At 41.7% G+C, this 18,973-nt stretch overlaps 1 protein-coding gene across 1 annotated transcript in view; it reads right to left on the reverse strand.

Annotated features, from left to right (window-relative positions):
• RAPGEF5 (Rap guanine nucleotide exchange factor 5) overlaps window positions 1–18,973 on the reverse strand; it is a 167,387-nt gene that overhangs the window by 83,376 nt on the left and 65,038 nt on the right. Inside the window, exon 9 of the mRNA XM_059818853.1 lies at window positions 13,862–13,987. Coding sequence (XP_059674836.1) covers window positions 13,862–13,987 — 126 coding nt within the window. The remainder of the gene's footprint in view (window positions 1–13,861; window positions 13,988–18,973) is intronic.

Here is an 18,973-nt window from a genome sequence, read left to right on the forward strand (position 1 = left end):
GCATTGCTAATTTTTAGTACTGTTTTTTTCCAATTACTGTGTTTCAAGGTTAGCAATGTAGAAAATACTAAACTAACCTGGTTTTCAAGGTCAAAATAAAAAATGCAGCAATGACAGCCCACAGTAACTTTCATTCATTTGGTATTCAGGATGCATTCTTTCTGAATATCAAATCACAAAATCATTGCCAATTCATCAGATTTTAAGCTTTCCCTCATTAAAAATTAGACTATGCCAAAAATAAAATGCAGGTTTTTATTTGATCTGATTAAGATGTTTCTGTACAGCATGATTTAAGCCTTAATAATCTATATTTCTATATTATCTCAATTGTTATTTCAGTATAAGCAAATTCATAACAATGCATTTTAATGGAAAATATTCATATACTAAAAAGAGGTAAAGCAATAGAAGTAAAAAAGCTGGATGTCAAGATGCTAAAAATGAAAACGTTTCTCTACATTGTGTGTGCCAGGAAAGCAAAAGCTCACATGAGCTTTGGCAGTGATTTCCCATGATGAAGCAACTCTTCAGGGTTTTCATTTTCATAAAAGCCCTAGTCTGTTTAGAGCTAACTCCTAGCTCCTTGCCCTTAACAATGCAATACAGATAAAGTTCATTAAATATATTGTCTAAGGTAGGAAAGCGACGAAGTTTTACTGTAGCAAGCACTGAATATGTGCATGGAAAATCAGAAAGAAAAAGTAAAAAGGATTGGAACAAATTATTTGTTATAAAAGCAAAAGTCATACCAGTATATTGATATTACATGTTGTGCTGCATTAGCAAAACTACCCAAATGAAGAATCCCCAGAACGGAAAGTATTATTAGATCTTAATCGATACGATTTTTTTCAAGCAGGCTGGGCACCCAACCATTTGATGCAGGTCTTTTCCATGCACGAGAGCACTGGAATACCAGAAACTGCAGCATTAATGAATTACAAGGAAAATTGTGAATGCCTATGAGATTATAGTTAATTTTCACATTACAATGGTCAAGCAACTTTTACAGCGTGTTGATATTTCTGCTGGAACACTGAATCTTTATTTCTTCTTACAGCAGGTAAGACATTAATTTCTGCCATAATTAAATGAGTAAATTGCTATTTTTTTTACTGTTTCTCTTCTTAGGGGATCCTTAATACATACTGAACATCACACAAATTAAAAACTAACAGCATTTTAAAACAACAGGTATATGCATGATTTACTGTATAGCTTTTGTCTAATACAAATATTTACTATTTACATGTCACTGCAATGAAAGCAGTTATGTGTCAATTGATTAACCAGTAAATATTAGACAGAATTTAAGTGCATTGCTACAGCAGCTGAAAAGGAAAATGGACAGTGGAATTGTAGCCTTTTTCCCCACACAGTACAAAACTAAGCTTTGCACCAGGGAAGAGACAGTCATATCTGTACGTACACATTATGTGTGTCTGTGTGACAGCTGAAGGTGGGAGAGTGAGAACAGACAAATTACAAGGAGCATACGTGAGTGCAAGAACAGGGCAACTCTGTTCTACGGATGGCTGCGGATCCCACACAAATTAGCACAGATACCCACAGCTCTGTTGTAAAATTGGAGCATGTTCCTTCAGTTCCTGCGTAGGTTCCTACAAGGAAATGTCTAAAATGAAATAAGAGAGGCAGACTTTTACGAGTCTCCTGAAATGAACGCTCCTCTAAAAAAAAAAAAATTAATAAAAACCATCTTTAAGAAAGTACCTGATTTGGGGGTCCCACATTAAAAATCTGTCACCTGAAGCAATCTGTTCAGACTTTAAAAGGGAAGCTGCTTCAACCTATCTGTAGCATCCTTCAGCCAGCCAGTGCACCCTAACTACTCAAACACCACACCAGTGTGGGAGAGCATCCCGAGAGCCTACATTCATGGTGTTCCTGAAAGCAGGAAGCAGCACTTCCATGTATGAATGAGGATCTGAGGCACAGAGACATTCAGTCACTAGCCCAAGGTCTTGGAGGAAGCCTACGCAGGATGGGGAGCTCCCAAGACCTTGTCTGACACCCCGACTCCACCATCCACCTTTCCTCTTCAGGGAGGCAGCTATGGTAACGTGTAACTACAGTTATCTGCAAGATAACCCAGTCAACGGGCAGCCTGCATCTATCACTTTTTCCATCAGCAGGCACTGGATGAAGAGCAGGGGAAAGGTGACATTCACAGCCCTGACGTCCCCGAGGTAGGGGCAGAGAAGTTTGTACAGGTCTCAAATGTGATGCCTGAGATTCAGGTTTTGATCTGATGAACTGAAAAGGAGATTGAAACTTTTCAGAAACTGCTAGATGAAACCCTGATGCAATCTGAAGAGAGGAGGAGGAGGAGAGGAGTGTCAGAACAGATGGGTCACCAGGAGAAAGCAGCTTCTTTACGTTACCAACTGAGACTGTGTGTAAATGACTGGTTATTTCTACAATGTGAAAAAAGGTTCCATAAGTAGTCCTTGTAAGTGATCAGCTTTGCTTTTAGCAAGGTTTGCAATCTGTTTACGGAATAAATACGTACAGCACATGGACACATAGGCACGTATCTCTGCAGAAGGAGAAATGGGGGACCACAAGCACCCCAAGTTCCTTGATGGTGGAGGATTCTGCCATATCCTTGGTGAAATCCTGAGAAAGGCCCCAGATGCAGGATGTCATCACCTGCAGTGTACAGGATGTGTTGGGTTCCCAGTGGGGCACTGCAAAATCTTGCAATGCCAATGATAAAGCAGGTAGGGCAATCCTCCACCCAGGCTTAATTTAATTCTTCTGCTTCTATGGGGAACAGGACTAAAGAACTCACTGCAAAGGGAGTTTTGTTTAGAAGGCACATGCTTCTTTCACACAAGTTCATCAAATCTAAGAAACCAAAAAGAAATCAATATAGCCCAATGATTAGCTCGCTATAGGTACTGTGTACAGACTGACAGATTATTTAGAGAGACTGAATCAATGTGTTGATTCCACAGAAAAGATTCAAGTTTCACACATGAGGAGACAAAGCCAGAGTGTCGGCACACTTGCCAGCCATGTACCATCCACAAGGAAATCCAGGCCTGAATGGTCTGGTTTTTAGCTTGAAACCTGAACAACCAGGCTTTGCATGTGAGAACTGAAATTCTGGCCTCTTCACTCCAGCCAGTTCTGATTAGTGTCTTCTCCCCTGACCCTGACCACATCGATTCGCCCTATTAACCTGCTAAATATGGCCAAACAGCATATTCTGCAAACACTAAATCAATGTAACTGCTATAGTTGTATCCACATACATGTTTTAAAGATTCCTGTGGTGAATAATCCCCTACTTGAAATATCAAAAGTATTTGGCAAAAAGGCCTAAACTGACATGGTATTCATTTGATAAATATCAGTGCCTCTGAAAAGGGAAGAGACACTGTGATATTGCAACCAAACCAAAAAGGTGATGTATATTCACATTCTGTGCTTGTCTCCTACTCTACCAAAAGAGCAGGTTCTCCTTTGTTCCTCCCAGCACTGGGCTAAGTAGAAACGCTGCTCCTGACAGAGCATGAACAGGTCTACTCCCCTCACCTCCCAGGGAAAATGGAGACGAATTAAGGGATGGTGCTCTCAGTCCAGCCACTCCAGGTGAGATAGCAGTGTCAGCCCGGCTGGCAGGGGACAGAGCTGATGCACAGCGCAGCCAACAAGGGATGTGAGCTGTATGCCTTTCATTTGATCAAACGAGGCTGTGTAGTTCAGCATCACCCCCTGTTCAGGGCTTACCCTAGTTCAGAGCTTGGAAATCCATCTAAGGTTTGATCTCCAGCAAGCTGTTAAAGGAAATACCAGCTGCTATTCATGATCTTCCTGAGTTAGGTCATTCTATTATTTTCCCAGTCACCAAATGAGGCTAAAGTACTTTTTCCTGCAACCAGCAACCGCTGCCGCTCCTACACGTCAGAGCCTTCCTCACTCAAATGCGCACGTTCCAGCCACTGCCTACCACATGGTATCAGAAAATATATTCGAGGAAGGCCGCAAGGTCATTGCTAATTTCAAACCCTGTTTCATGTTTCCACATGAAACATCTAATTAAAACTTTTCACTGGGTAGTTAAAATTAAATCCATGCATACACACTTGAGACCTCATTTTCACGTGCTGTGAATTAGAATATAGGAGGTGCTGCACACAGCGGTAGGAACAGTAATCGAGGAAGGAGAGGGGAATACCTGCTTTGATTTAGAGAAAGATAGTCAGCAAAAATACCACTAATCGCCTGGGTTTTCATTCCTTTGCTCTTTGAGCTGCCACATACAACCAGGAAAAATGAATGCAAGTAGTGTATTAACTGCTACCAAATCAGCATTCTCCACAGGTGACCGTGTGTCAAGAACATCTTGCAAAATGCCACTGCCTTCCAAGGCTACAGCACAACGGAAGCATTAGACCCTAAGAGCTATACCCTGCTCTCACCAAAAAATACCCATTAACATCAGCAGGAGCTGAATTAAGCTTTAAAATGCAGGCATGGTGAGTGACAGAATAGCCACAGCAAAAGGACAAGGTTTGGAGATTTTAGGGATGTCTCATGATTAAAATAAATAAACCCTGGAAAAAAAGAAGCCTCCAAAAAAATACAAGGTCAAGTCATCTTTCCTTTCTTGCTGTGGAGCAGGCTTCAGCAATGGAGGCAGAAATAGACACTTTACAGCCGCCCCTTTTCCAAAAAGCCGTCAGTGCACACAGCCTGACTCTGGTACAGGGGAGGCAGCTGAATGTAAGGGAAAGGCTGAGTGTTCACATTGGCATGCTCCAGGTGGTCTCCAGAGCCTGCCTGCAGGAATAAATGCCAACAAATGCTGGTGGCATTTATTCCAGTGAGGTCCTGACACAGGCTGTCAGGTCTCGGAAGAAAGCTAGGTTGCTCTGGCAGTTGGGGAGGGTTGCGGAGCCAGCACAACAGCACCTGAAATCAAAGGAGGCCTCACTGACTCCAGAGCATCCTGCCGCTGCAACCACACTGACCTTAGCAGCGTGCAGATCTTACTACAGAATTTGGTCTGGTGCCGTTGTCTACTCCAAACAGGAGCAAAGCTTGACATGCACAAACATATTCACCTGTTTAATGACACTAGCCATGTATCTCCTGCATTACCGGCCCAAATCTCCACTTCAATGAAACTGAAGATTCTTCCTGCACTTACTCAGGACAATAGGAAGCATTGAATCCTTTTTACATGACTCTGATCTCTGGGCAGGCTACCAAATCTCAGACAACTTCCAAAGGGGATGATGTGGTGGACAGCCATCAGCTTCTGGCTTATCAACAAAGTTTTCCAGTTATCTTGGCTGTTTCTTCTCAGTCAGGTCCACACTGTGAGCCAAAGCCAGATGCCCTTGATTGGTTTCAAGTCCAAGAGAAAAGTCAGTAAAACAATGAATGACAAAAGATCTGCACCACTGAAAGATGAAGAAGAAAATTACTTCTGAATTTCAAAAACTGCTTGGAGTTTCTGACTTAAGTTTGCATGGTACATATTCAAAGCATTATCAACTTTTCTCTCTAATCTTCCCAAATATAGATAACAAAATCCCTAACTGACAGAGAGATCCGGGCACTTTTGTTATGCAGAGTTCCCAGGACAAATGTAGAAGTAACTGTATACAAGTAGATGGCAGGATTCATCCACTGTATTATCAGCATAACTGGGAGTTTATCAATGTCATAAATCAGAAAAATAGAGAAAAGAACATTGAGAGCATCCTCAAATGTATTGATCATACAAGGAGAGGGACAGAACAGTAAATTTAAAACCAGAAAATATTAGAGCAGGTGCTCTGAATTCATAAACTGGTAACTTTTACTTCTTTAAAGGGAGAAAATGATAGATTAATTGTATGCAAGGCTTTGGACAGTGTAGAATCATAAGCAGGTAAGCGGTTCAGAATCTGGAGAGAAACGCAGACGCAGAGGACAGCAACAGCCTGCAGATGAAAGCTCTATGAGACTTTCTCTGCCTTTTCACATTGATATACGGAACAGAAGGCAGAACCATGGAACTATGTTTTCAGTGTTGGTGCTACCAGGAACTGTGTAATCCCACTGCCCACAAGAAACAACACTCCTGTCCTCTCCCTGCTCCTGGATGCTGACCACCATTCGCCATTCACCCCCTTCTTTGTGCATATAAGCCTTCACAAAGCCATGTGGTGAGGCACAGGATCTAGATTAAAATTATACCAACCAAAAAAGCTCAAGGACATATAATTTGACCCAGCTCAGTTTCTGGATTTGGTAAATCACAAGGCTTTGGGGAATAAAGGAGGAAGGCCGTGTTTCACTGTCAGCAGCAGAATAGCTCTTGCCAGCGAGGGTCATTCCTGACACCACGTCTCGTTCCCACCCCATACCCATATCCCCGTACCACGAGGGAAACTGATCCGTTTGGAAAATAACCCCCCAAGAAAGGTGTGTTTATTTTATTTTTCAGCTGGATTATTCCCTGTGTGTCTTCACAAAGCAGCACCACACAGGACAGCCCAGGGATGGGGACAACAGTCGGGGCAGGGATGCTGCCAATGGCACAGCCGTGGAAGCGATGTCTAAGGACCCAGAGACTGCAAAGTGACTGCAACTGCTTGGCCTTGCCACAATTCTGCTCACATTTTTAAAAAATATCCCCCCCCCAGGCCATCAGCAGTTCAAAGTCCAACCCACTTCCAGCTTGCTGGGATCTCCAAACCACCTCTCAAGTATCTCAAAGCAATTCACCAACATACATTAACCACTGCACGTCTTATAGCACCCCGTCAAGGTCCTACGTGTTTAAGACCCCATTTTATATCTGGGTAAACAAAGGTGCAAAGAAGTGATTTGAAGAAGGTTACATATTAAATAACCAATGAGTAAAAAATAAAAATTCAATGTTCTGGCTCCCAGGTTTTAGCCTGCTAAATACCACGTACTCTTTTTACCCCTTTCAGCCTAGTAGCTAAGGTATTGCCCCATACAAAAGTGAGTCACTGTTCCACACCAAAGAAAGCCCAGCATGCAAAATGTGTATGTGGAATTTCCTTCTATACAAAGTAGTTTACTGTTACAGAATAAATCAAAGAGGAGCAAATTAGGCTTTCTTTCCTTTTAAAAACTAAGCCAAGCATCTGGAGGAAAGAAAGTATTACAGGAATATATAACTTGACTCAAAGGAAAAGAGCGAGCTTCCCACTCAACATGTTCCTATACTGTGCTCACAATACATCATGGGAGCACAAGCATGACTCCTCTCAAGTGCTTTATTTTTACACAAAGAAGGACCACATCATCTCACCGCTATTTTGCACTCCTGGCAAGAGGGCATTCTCCAAAACTCTGGCCACATTAAATAGACTCAACAAAAGGAAGAGTAAGTCATCCCAAAAGTATATAGTAAATAAAAGTACTGTTCTTAAAATAATAAGAAAACTGTTGCAAGAGACAAACAAAGCTTTTTCTAGCAGACAAACGATCCCAGTCCTACATCTGAGCAGGAGGAGCCTTATCTCTGGCCAACTTTCTCCATTTCAAAAAGATGCCTGTGCCTGTTCCGCACTGAAAAAATCTTAGGACCTGCAGAAGGCTTTTCTTCTCAGAAGATAAAGAGGTTGGCTTCTGAAGAACAGGTGATCACCTGGGGCTATGCATTCATTCCAGCAGATGAAAGATCTACTGTCTGGAATAGGACACTCTTTCCAGAACATGACAGAACTAGATTCAAGTCCCTGTTCCTCCTGATTCAGACCAGAGACTTGAACTTCAGGTTACCTCCACAGCAAACATGTACCTACCTCTTAATTACTTACTCTTACTCAACGTGGAGCTAGAAACTGACAACCTCACTGATAGACTCATTTTTTTCTTGGCTTGTAGTTGAAGGCTAAGTCAAAATTGCAAACTATCATCTTACCCTGGTACAGCTCTCTCTGCTAATGCTGGCGGATCTAAGAGGAAGGAAGGGAAATAGCAAACTTGGGTGCTGACGTGCTACATCCGTTCTGTTTCAATGACTTCAGACATCTATACCATCTCATGGCTATTCAAGCCATGAAAGTTGCTGCAAAAACTTTCACTGTGCTATAGTTGTTATGTCCACTTGATCCACAGTTCTGCAAGAGATGCAGAATAGCCTCCAAAAGCAGCAAATCTGTACTCAAGCTACCCAACAGATCTATCCCAGCTAGAGCAGATACAACAAAAGCAGTGATGACTTTTTTGAAAGAGTAAAGCACAGATTTCAGTCACTGACTCCATTCAGACGTTATTTTACATCACCGTTTTAAAGAATATTTCTCCATCTGAGCCCTGATGACTGACCATCAATTCAACAGTACATCAGGACAAGGCCACAGCTTTGTCAGGCTGACAAAAACTGCAGCTCTGGACACATCCTGACATTCATTCTTGTCTCTTGCAGGCGTCCAGCTAGACAGGTAGGTGCACCCTAAAATAACCTCAATGTGTCATGGCTGGAATTTCCTCAAGAAATGCCTCAGTGGCGAGTAATCTATACAACCTGAGGCTCTAAATCGTTAATCTTCTTTTGTAAGCCTTTTAACAGCTTCAGTCCAACCACTAACCTGCTTCAATGAGCAAATCATCTGTCTTCTTAATGAGACCACTGATTACAAAAGTTAGCACCCAGTAAATGAACAAAACTGTTCTTCAGTATCTGTTGCCCTTCTGAAAACATACCTGACACCCTACAATATAACTCTTTCATCCTGAACTGGCTAAGTCACAGAATCAATACATTCAAGCTGTATGTACTTATATACTTTTAAATAGTATGTAACTCTAATTAATATACACATTAATCTGTAGAGGGATTACAAGATGAGTTTAGGAAACATTCCCCTCCCCACTGATGCGTGGAAATACTGGAAGAGCCCCAGCCTAGCATATAATTTCTACAACTGAAGAAATGAGTTCATATTCTGTAGTTCTCTAATGAACACGTTAGAGAATCTTACATTTCCTTTGAACATTAGTGTCTATTTCTAGTAAGCTTATTCAGTTCATCTGACTATGAAAACGGTACTATAATCTAAAGAAAATCTTCCCCATATTGCTGAAGTGAAAAGCACTTTTACAATTTTGCTAAGACAATGACACTATAAACAGACATGATTTTCTTAATGAGTGCAACACTTCATTGAAATAATAACTGGAAACACTGTACAAACAGTATCACACCTATCACAAAGGCATTATTTAATTGAGTTGTAGTTGCTTAAAAGGAGTTTCAAAAAAATACCGTTTAGTGCAAATATGCTTCAAATGCATCTCAAATGTATGCTTGAGCAAAAAAAGCTATAACAAATTACTTCAAATGGCTTTACATACAGAGCTTGCTTTCTATATTATAATTAAGGCTAACAGCAAGCGTCTCAAAAAACCAGGCTGAATTATAGCTGAATATTTCAATATAGATTTTTCATCTATTTTCTGTCAAAGCAATTGTTTTAAGGGAATGAAATATTTAAATAACATAAAAATACAAATATCCAGATTTACATTTCCCTAGGCTTATGAGTGTGATTTGCATGTAATGATAAACTTAGGACTGCAAGCTTGCATAGTTGTTTTTACTCTAGCCCACATGTGATATTAAAATAATTTCTGTGCATTTTAGACAACCATTTCATTTTATTTATTTATCAATACATTGAATCTCATTGTAGAAATGCAACAGCACAGGGAAGAAGCTTATCTGCCTATTTAGAAGCTTATTTACCTCTATTTATTTTCTACTCATTAGCAAAATTGAAGTTTTAGGAAACCTAACATATATGGTAGGTTCAGTGCCTTAATTGAGAACCTTATTCTAACACATTAGCAAATGGGAATGGGGAAAAAAATTCACTATAGTTTAGTTTTTGGTTTCCTCTACTAGTCTGTGAGCGCTGTTAAGTTAGAGCACTTTGCAAACATTGTATTCAGCAGAAAGGAAGCTGGCACTGTGTGCTACAGAACAATCTCCAGTTCCAATATACCAGTCTAACCTGGTCACAGCAAGCTTGCAGTGCCAGAAACAAATAAGCAGCTCACCTATAACAGAGCTTGTGCACAAATTTTTCAATTTATATGACTTTTTCAGAACACTTTTTTACCTAGACCATAATCTGAAAAGAAATGATGGCATACCAGAAACCTGAAACAAAAGCAGTATGGACTTTCTGACTTGGGTGCTTAAAGTATGAAGTAAAAAAGTATGCATGTAGAAAATCATGACATATATACACCAATTTTACACCCTTCAGAACACATCCAAACTGAAGGAATCCCTTCTCTTTGCCACCATAGCTCCAAACTGAGCTATTTCCTCCAGTAAACCACCCAGCTGTCACATATTTTCCCTCTTCCAGACCATCTGCTTTTTCTGAGAAAAAATAATTAAATTTCATCTCTTTCCGAACCAGGAACCCAAACCAATCTGTGCTTCACCTGCCCATTGAGGGCCACGGACCACAGGGTCCAACACCACACCTTGAAGAAAATGATTAACTATTTTATCTGCTGGAAAACCTCTGGAAGACCAGACTCTTGTGCATCCACATGTCATCTACCTTTCCTATGTGAGTCATGAAGTTCTGTCCTCAAACTCAGATGAAGATGGCGATTATTTATTTGAATGATAGGAGGGCTCACCAGACATCCTCACAGCCTAGCTCCCCATCATGCTCAGAATGCTACAAACACAAAGAGGATCATTTCCCCAGGCAACTCCACACCTCACTGTGTAGGAAAAAAGCTATTGGGTTCATTGGGTACTCATTTCTTCACTTAGACTGAGACCTCTTCCTTCTTCAAAAGAAAGTACAAGAATCAGCAAAGCCCAGTCAAACTACATTTTTGTTTGCCATTAGTGCTGGAAAACTGTGTGAGGTTCTAATCCGAAGAGACCTGCTTTAGAAACACAGTGGGTAGGTAGCAACAGAGGAGCCCCAACTCCATTGCCCTGGTATTTTTGCATGGGTGGGACACAGCACATGTAGATAGGAAGTATGCATATGCACAATTCTAACCCTGTGTTCAAGTTGTTTTTTCTTTTTGCATATCCCTAGAGGAGAACAAAGCAGAACTCCACTTTGGGCAAAAATTACCCCTTGGCCATGTTGGAAAGAGCAGCTTTACTTCCAGGCAGGGTACAAAGCCCCCAGCCTTGACACTGCCCCAGGCTGATCAAAATGCACAGCCCCACCAACCAACACCATTTCTGCTTTGAGATGGGTGCCAGGAGGCCAGCCCAGCTACCCGGCTCTTGAAGGGCAGGGAGAGAGGCCTGGCAAGGTGTTCACGCATCTCATTTACAGACGGAACGCCATCCCTTTGAGGAAGGCAGATCATCTGTGAAAGCACAGTTTGAGGTCCCCAGGAGGGAAAGCTGGTGAAAGCTTTAGCACAGGGATAGTAGCTGAGAAATGAGGGTCCTGTGGAGAATGCGCAGAGCCACTCCATTTTACTGCCTACATTGAGTGCCCATTACGCTGTGTTCCTAAGAAAGTAATGTAAGAGTAAGCTATGCTTTTAAAAATAAAAAAGAAAGAAAGATGGGCATGCTACACATCATTTTGTAAGGACACCACACCCTGAACATGTTGTTCCTCTAACACGTACAGTGAGCACAAGGGACTGGGCAGTAAGCCGATGCCAATGAATCTGCCATCACTTCTGTAGCAGCACGAGACGGGAAGGTCTGAAAGCCCGCATCCGAGCGGTACTCGCTGCAATCCAGCCTCCTGCTTTTCTCCTCGAAGAGAGGGAACAGCTGCCCAGAGCAGCGAACTCTGCCCAGCGAGCCAAATCCTGCCACCTGCACATGCGCCAGAGCAGCTCTTGGAACACAGGGGAGGAAGGGAGGGAGAGGAAGGGATGGAAGCTCACATCTTCCTGAACGTATGCAACCCACTGCCCCCGCCACAGCAAAGCGTGCAGTTTTTCCAGTGAAAGTAAATTACCTGAGTCAGCTAAACCGAGAACCCTAGAGACAGACCTTGCCCATGTTCGGTAATGCCTTCTTGGTGACTATTCCTAATGAAAACAATAGACTGGTTGGGGGCTTAGCAAATACACCCGCACCGAGGACTGCAAGTCTCTCTTACATCTGGGCATGGGCTGCCTGGACCACAGTGAAGACCCACATCGCCCCCCACCCTCCAACAACCAGCAACATGCAGAACAGGGTGGGGGGTGCACACCATAACTTGTTACCGCCAGCATTAGCTGTAAGACACTCCCCACCCATAAATAAAGGGCACATGAGGAATGACCTGTGCTTCTGCAGCCTCTCAAGCGACATTTCTCTTTCCTGCCACCTCTTAGGTCTAAAGGCACATCCTTGCCCAAGAGCAGTAACTGCTGCATTATACTGCTCAGCACAGATACGAGCAGCTTGCTCTAGCTCCTGCTAAACTGAAGTCACTCATCTCCTAAATAGCAGCAATTGCTAAGTACCATACTTTTCAAAGGAGAAGAAAAGCTGAGCACTTCTTTCCTTTCCATTTTTGGAACTGTACTGTAATCTGTGCAGCTACAGAGCTACAGCTGACACCACATCACCCTTTGAAATGACTAGAGTAAGCAGCAAAAATACCCACTGAATTTTTGGAGTATCAGTCTTGACATTCCCCTCTCCCCTATGCTCAGAGCATCTGTAATCCTGAAACGCAATTATAAACCTTCCCTGGCTTAAAATCTTCTTTACTTAAGCACCTAAACTTTTAATTGTGCTTTACTGATACAGTTTAAAGATATATAGAAATTCTGCCAGATGTCCATGGCTAGCGGATCAGCTGAGGAACAATTCAATCTCAGGGATTTGAGCCCAGCTAATTACCATCCTCCCTCGTGCACACCTACTGATACAATTACGTATTTAACTACACCAGACTAGACATTATGCGCTGCTCAACAGAACAGCATGAAGCTCCGAAATAAGATTTCATCTTTCTCGTTTGCTTTGTGCAGCCTTACTTCAGTAGGAATGAGCTTGCAGATGAGCTGAAAAGTATTTCTTTTCTAAAGCACATGCCTTTTTTCTACTGTCCAGTGAGCAGAAAATGGAATAAATTACATATACGTTATAGCAAGACACATGAGGACTAGGTGCAGTTTTTGTTGTTTCTTGGAATTATTATCCTCAGCATCTTTAAATGAATATGAAATCAGAATAGAAGTCCTTACCAGGAGATCAAAATTAGGATACATTGTGCTATAAGCAGAGCAGTAAAGTTTTAGTGCATTTTCAATCCAGTTACTAACATCTGAGTAAGTGCTTTCAGAAGCATTAAACAGAATGCTGCCTTCTTCGGTGTAACCTTTGGTTGAAAACATAATTTTTTTAAAGAAACTGCTGAATTCCCTACCCAGACCTTTCGTTTTAATTCACACTGAAAAGCTCCAGCCAATACTTGCATCCAAATAAACCAGCAGCAAAGTAATTTTAAGACAACTTAAAGTAAGCACTTGGAGCACTCATATACCTTATGCATTATTTAAATACACCCTAAACCCCAAATATTTCATAATCACATGGTAGAATTTGGTAAAAATGCCAAATTTGACAATTTGGTAGAAAGCATCCTGAAATCATCTGCTATTTCCTATGTGTGTAAGATGTTAATAACAGTAACTGACAGTTAATGACAACATAATAATTTAAGTGTGTTGACAATTATTGAACGGAACACACTTCAGAGAAATGTAAATGCCAGAGGAGAGCAGCTACAGCTCCATGACTAATGTGCGCCCTGGATTCTGACCATCAGCTTTGCTATTTCAGTTTTGTGACCTAAATCTCCCTCCCCTACCAGAAAGAAACAAAAAACCCAAACAAGAGATGACTTACTTGTTCTGCCTTCTCCGGTGGTTTTCTGTCCGCCTGCAAAAACTGGCAGTTTTCTCTCGCCAGCTTCTGGACCAGCTCGATTCGTCCGATGTCATCTCGTCCTTGAAGCTTGCACAAAACCCCTGCCTTAAGGGTGGGAGAAAGAGCAAACAGATACTTAAATCCACAATCCCAGGACATGACACCGCCACAAATTTCAACCTTAAAAGAAACACATCTGTCTTCTCATATTTGAGGCACTCTGGTGCTGCTTGCTGAACACAAACAAGTCGCTGCTTCCTGGGAAACAACTGGGGAGTAGCTGAGGCACATCCAAATCTCCAAATGTATCTACTTTGGAGGAATGAAGGCAGGGCTAACTAAATCAACCGTTCCTCTGAGTGTGACTATCAGATACGCTGTGTTTTATTTGTTCCTGTCAGCCTGTTTCCTGTTACATAAGAGAACAAGAGCAAGAGGTTAAAAACTCATGGGAAAGTTAGCCAGGAACAGCCCTGGAAAAAGAATGAAGCACGACACAAGGCACTCCTAAAAATAACAGGCTACAACTCCCCCTGCTCCAGCTCCAACCATTTTTCACGTATGCAAGCCGCAAGAGTTAAAAGACCATTGCGCCACATTTATTTATTCTGCAAATAACAAATCAATACCTCCTGATTTTATTTAGGAAAGAAAAGGAGATTTGCCTTAAAAACTATGCAAGAATGATTTTTTTCGCTAATATTCTGCCAGTTATCAAAGCTACGCCAATAGTGTTTCGTCAAAACATTCAGCACTGGTTGTTTTATAAAAATGCCATATATATAAAGACAGATTCATGCTTGCACACAGGCATACCAGATCCATCACAAAGTTAGCTGATGAGGGCTAAGTTGCTCCCTGCAAAGTCAGTGGCTAGTATCACTGCCTATGACTTGGTCATGGGAATAGCCTCTGCCTCTGTGTAACTGAGACGTGGCTTGATGATACTGCACGGCTTTTATTAGCCCAGATGTTTCCTGATGGGAACAGCATATGCCTTGGGAGGGCCAGGTATGTGGCACAGCTATAGTATTGCTATATGACTTTAAAGGCAATCAGCGAATAAACCTTTTTCCCCAGTTCCTCCACCCTTTTCTTTCTGCTATTCATCCTGAGTTTTACTGAATCAATATGTACTCCAAAACTCATAAAACATCTTATGAGTCGGGACCAAAAGCCAGGGATGCCCTGACTACTAACCCGCAGTGCCATGCAGGCTCCGTTCCTTTGCCCTTGAGAAACTCCTGCCCATGACAGCTGAAGGCGTGAGAGTGCCCACCCAAACCATCCTACAGTCCGCCCGTTTCTCCAAAGAAGAGGGAAATGTGGGTTAAGGTTTCTTCAGCTGAGGAGGGTAACAAATCCACTTTCTGAATAAGTGCTTTAACACTGATGGAAAAAATAGGTTCCACGGCCAAATCCAAAGAGTCATCCTTACCGAATTATTTTAAAGAAATTTTTACATGCCTACATTCCTCCAGTCTGGATGAAGGCATCTCCTCACAAGCCTACATCAGGCACTTGTGCTCTGGAGAAGGAAAGAATTTCAGATACAGCCTGTGCTTTGCATGTCCTATGCTTAGTCCCCAGCCTCCTGAGGTACCCAGGTCTCCCACATAAGGAACCTACACACTGGTTTGAAGGTCAGAAATCCACCGAGAAAATAAGGAATTGCAGTGCCTAACCTGAAGGTCCTTATATTTTCTGAGATTAGCGCCTTATCTTCTAAATTGAGGACATGGATTTATAAACCAGTTCTGACACACCTTTATCACCTGCAGATCAGGAGTGAGACTGATTTTATCAAATGTGGAAGAATATACTGAACTAGTTGTCCAAACTTGTTTAATCCATAGAGAAAAAGAGGTACTTCTTAAGAAGAGAAATTTTTTTGACTCTACAGTAGACATTTAAAAGTGGTCAGGTGAGTTGTTCCCTAAAATCCTCCTTTTTCTCCAGTAATTTACACAGGGAACCTAGGAAATCGTCACAGACTTGGCTGAGGTCCAACATCTGCACTTCACAACACTTTGATGGCTTGGGGACATCAGCTAGAGCCAAACCTGCTTATTTCATGGCTTCAGGACGCTTCTAGCAGAGAGTATAACGCTGTAATGTGCACTGTAATGCCCCCAGGCTTGTAGGCTAAGGACAACTCAAAGTGTTATGGCCTATTAGGGCTTTGGGACTATAAAGATTTACAGCCTCTTTCACTACTGTGGGGGCACTTTTCACACCTTCATGTTGTGCCCAGCCAAGTCAGACCATGACCTACGAGTGGCATAGATGGTTGCGAGTCTCTGTACTTCAAATGTCAGATGAACATTGACAGAAATGCAGCGTTCGCTCTGCTGAACAAATACTTACTGATCTTCAATGTATGAAGCAAAGCCCAATGGTTAAAACCACTTATATTAAGATGAGGAAGGGGGACTTCAATTTTGGGGTAACAGTTGTCTTCAATATGTTCAAGTGGAAGAAACACCCCAGAGAAAGCCAACTTTTTGAAGCTGTTTTGAAGAGCCTTGCTCTCTTTCACCCCTTGCCCTCTGCCTGTGGTCAGACAGAGCATTTTATTGCTTTCTGCATGGATGAGCACCCCAGGGAAGAAGTAACCCTAGATACAAGCCCATTAGCCCTGCCACGAATATAATCTGTATTCAAATTGGCAGTTTCATTAAAGAATCATATTGTCCTGTTTCAAACAACCACCAAGAAGAAATCTTACATTTCAACATGTCCCCGCCTCCCCCAACTATTCTTTAATTTAAAGAATTGCAGAGAACATGGAAAATACATTTATTTTATTGGGTTTCCAGAGGAGAAAAGGTCAACTAAAAAATTTCTGGGAGGGCTAAGGTATTATCAAGTTAATTGTACATGCTTGGCTCTGGGAGTAAAGAATGCACTTGAAATACAAAAGGCTAAACATGCGTTTTCATAATTAAGAAGAAAAATATGAATGCCTCACTTTTAATTCTGATTTCCTCAATTATGCTGACTTTCCGCTATAAATTTTTTTGCTAAATACTTTTAAGAAAGCATCCAGGTCAACTAATTGATTAATTGATGACAGCTTCTAAAAGCTGGTTGGGAAGACGTTGATAGAGTCTCCTATTACTGGCCATTTTCACTTGTCAATATAAATTTAATTTTCAGGCAATACCTTTGAAGCTGTTTGTTAGACGAAAGGGTAAAGGCAAGCTGCCCCACCTGCAAAGTGCAATTTCTATTTTTATTTTGTGTGGGCAAACACCCTCCAAAATCCCGTATGCCCAGATGTTGGTGCTTAGTCCTCTAATTCATGTACACCAACAGAGATACAAGTACTAACTTATGTGAAGGTGAAAAACACAAAGTTGCATATTTTAACTGGCTTTAATTTAATGAATGATAAAAGAACATAGAAGCTTTATAGTAAGCCTTTACTACCATTCACGGCACGAAATTACTATAATTAAAGGTGTTTATGCAATATTTGAAATGAAATAAAAATGTTTAATGGGAAGGAAAGTTAGTCACTACTGAGGTTGGAAAAGCAAAGATGCTGACAACAGATTTTCTGTTTCAGCACATCCATTGGAAAATATTCCCTCTGCAAAGGCCATAAATGAATATGCTAGCAGTGACACGGAGGTGAATTAAGACAGCTGTAGGCAGACAGGATGGGATTTTTATTTACATTGTTTACAGCATGCTCGCTTTTAAAAATCCCTGTACTGAATTTTTTCCACACTTCTACCAGTTTTGTCAGCTAACTCCAATGCAAGTCAAGCCTCCGTCCCACAGAGCGGTGTTTAGAGCTGGCACCACACCCTTCAACTCTGCTAACAGAAGAGGTTTGTGGTGGTTTGGTTTTTTTCCCACTGCACTTCTGTCTCCTTCTGTGTCTGGTGAAAAAAATGTAATTATTACAGGCTTTACCTTTGATCAACCTGAAAACTTAAAACGATGTACCACTGCCTCGAAAGATCATTTGCTTTGCTCCGGTCACGTGCACAGTTTCACTAAAGTGAAAACATTCACACCCTGAAACCAAACTGGATTCGGTGTTTGCAGGATGTTGTTTTTATGGCACTGACAAACAAATTGGAGCAACAGCTGCTTTGATAACGCTCCTCCTCTCCTCCCAGTTGGGCACCTGAACACTTTGGTTAACTGCTCGCTTAATAATTGCTTGATTTTAAATGTGTTTCAAATTCTTTCAAATTTTAGCAGCTGTCTTCCAGCCAAATAAAAGCTGAGCAAATCAATATCTCAATAACAAATTCTTATGGGTTTTTATAATCCCCCCATGTAATCTTATTAGCTGGCTACTTAGGAGCTTTGAGCACACGTTGTAGTCTTTCTTTTTACATCTCTGACATAAATGTGAACAAACATTTTCAAAAAATAATAACTACAACAATCAAGTAGAACTGAGCATATGTGAAAACTGAAAAAGAAAACAGAAAGCCAGATGTTTTGTGCAGTGAGGTCAGTATTTCCCCCTGGGTCTTTTCTATAGCTCTGTAACGCACACCTGAGGTCTGGAAGACTGATCCTCAGCCCCACACTGATGTGAATTAGGAATCAAAGTCAGGTAACAACATTTTCACACGTTAAGGCTCCTACTACACTGTTGGGTTTTTTTAAAATAGATTTGAAACTGTGTGCAATTAAGAAAAGAGCAGGCCATTTCCAAACATCTTGCCTGAGCATGACTCCAAAGACTATGCTAAAAAAGCCCAGAAACACACTGATGCAGTAGGCATATCCGCATGATCCCCAACTCTCCTGCCTGTACTTTCCAGGTGTCTGCCGTTGCCCAGGTCTGCTACTGGAGCTGCCTACAGCCCCTCCTGGGCAAACTGCAGTGGAGACAGCCCCTACCTTTAGAAAGACATAGGTACTGCTAACTTGGCTACGCAGCCTCTACCCCTTCGCCTAGGCTTGCTCACAGACATCAGTGCAAATCCTGTCTTTCTCACACGCAGCTTTTTAGTGGGCATGGTGTTAGGAGATAAATCAGAGACAGGAACTGCAAGTTGCATATATAGGGAGGAGAAAAGGTGGCAACTGGTGGGAAACATAAGATTTTCAAGAGGAACA

Source organism: Gavia stellata, chromosome 6, assembly GCF_030936135.1.
Source record: "Gavia stellata isolate bGavSte3 chromosome 6, bGavSte3.hap2, whole genome shotgun sequence".
Taxonomy (NCBI): Eukaryota; Metazoa; Chordata; class Aves; order Gaviiformes; family Gaviidae; genus Gavia; species Gavia stellata.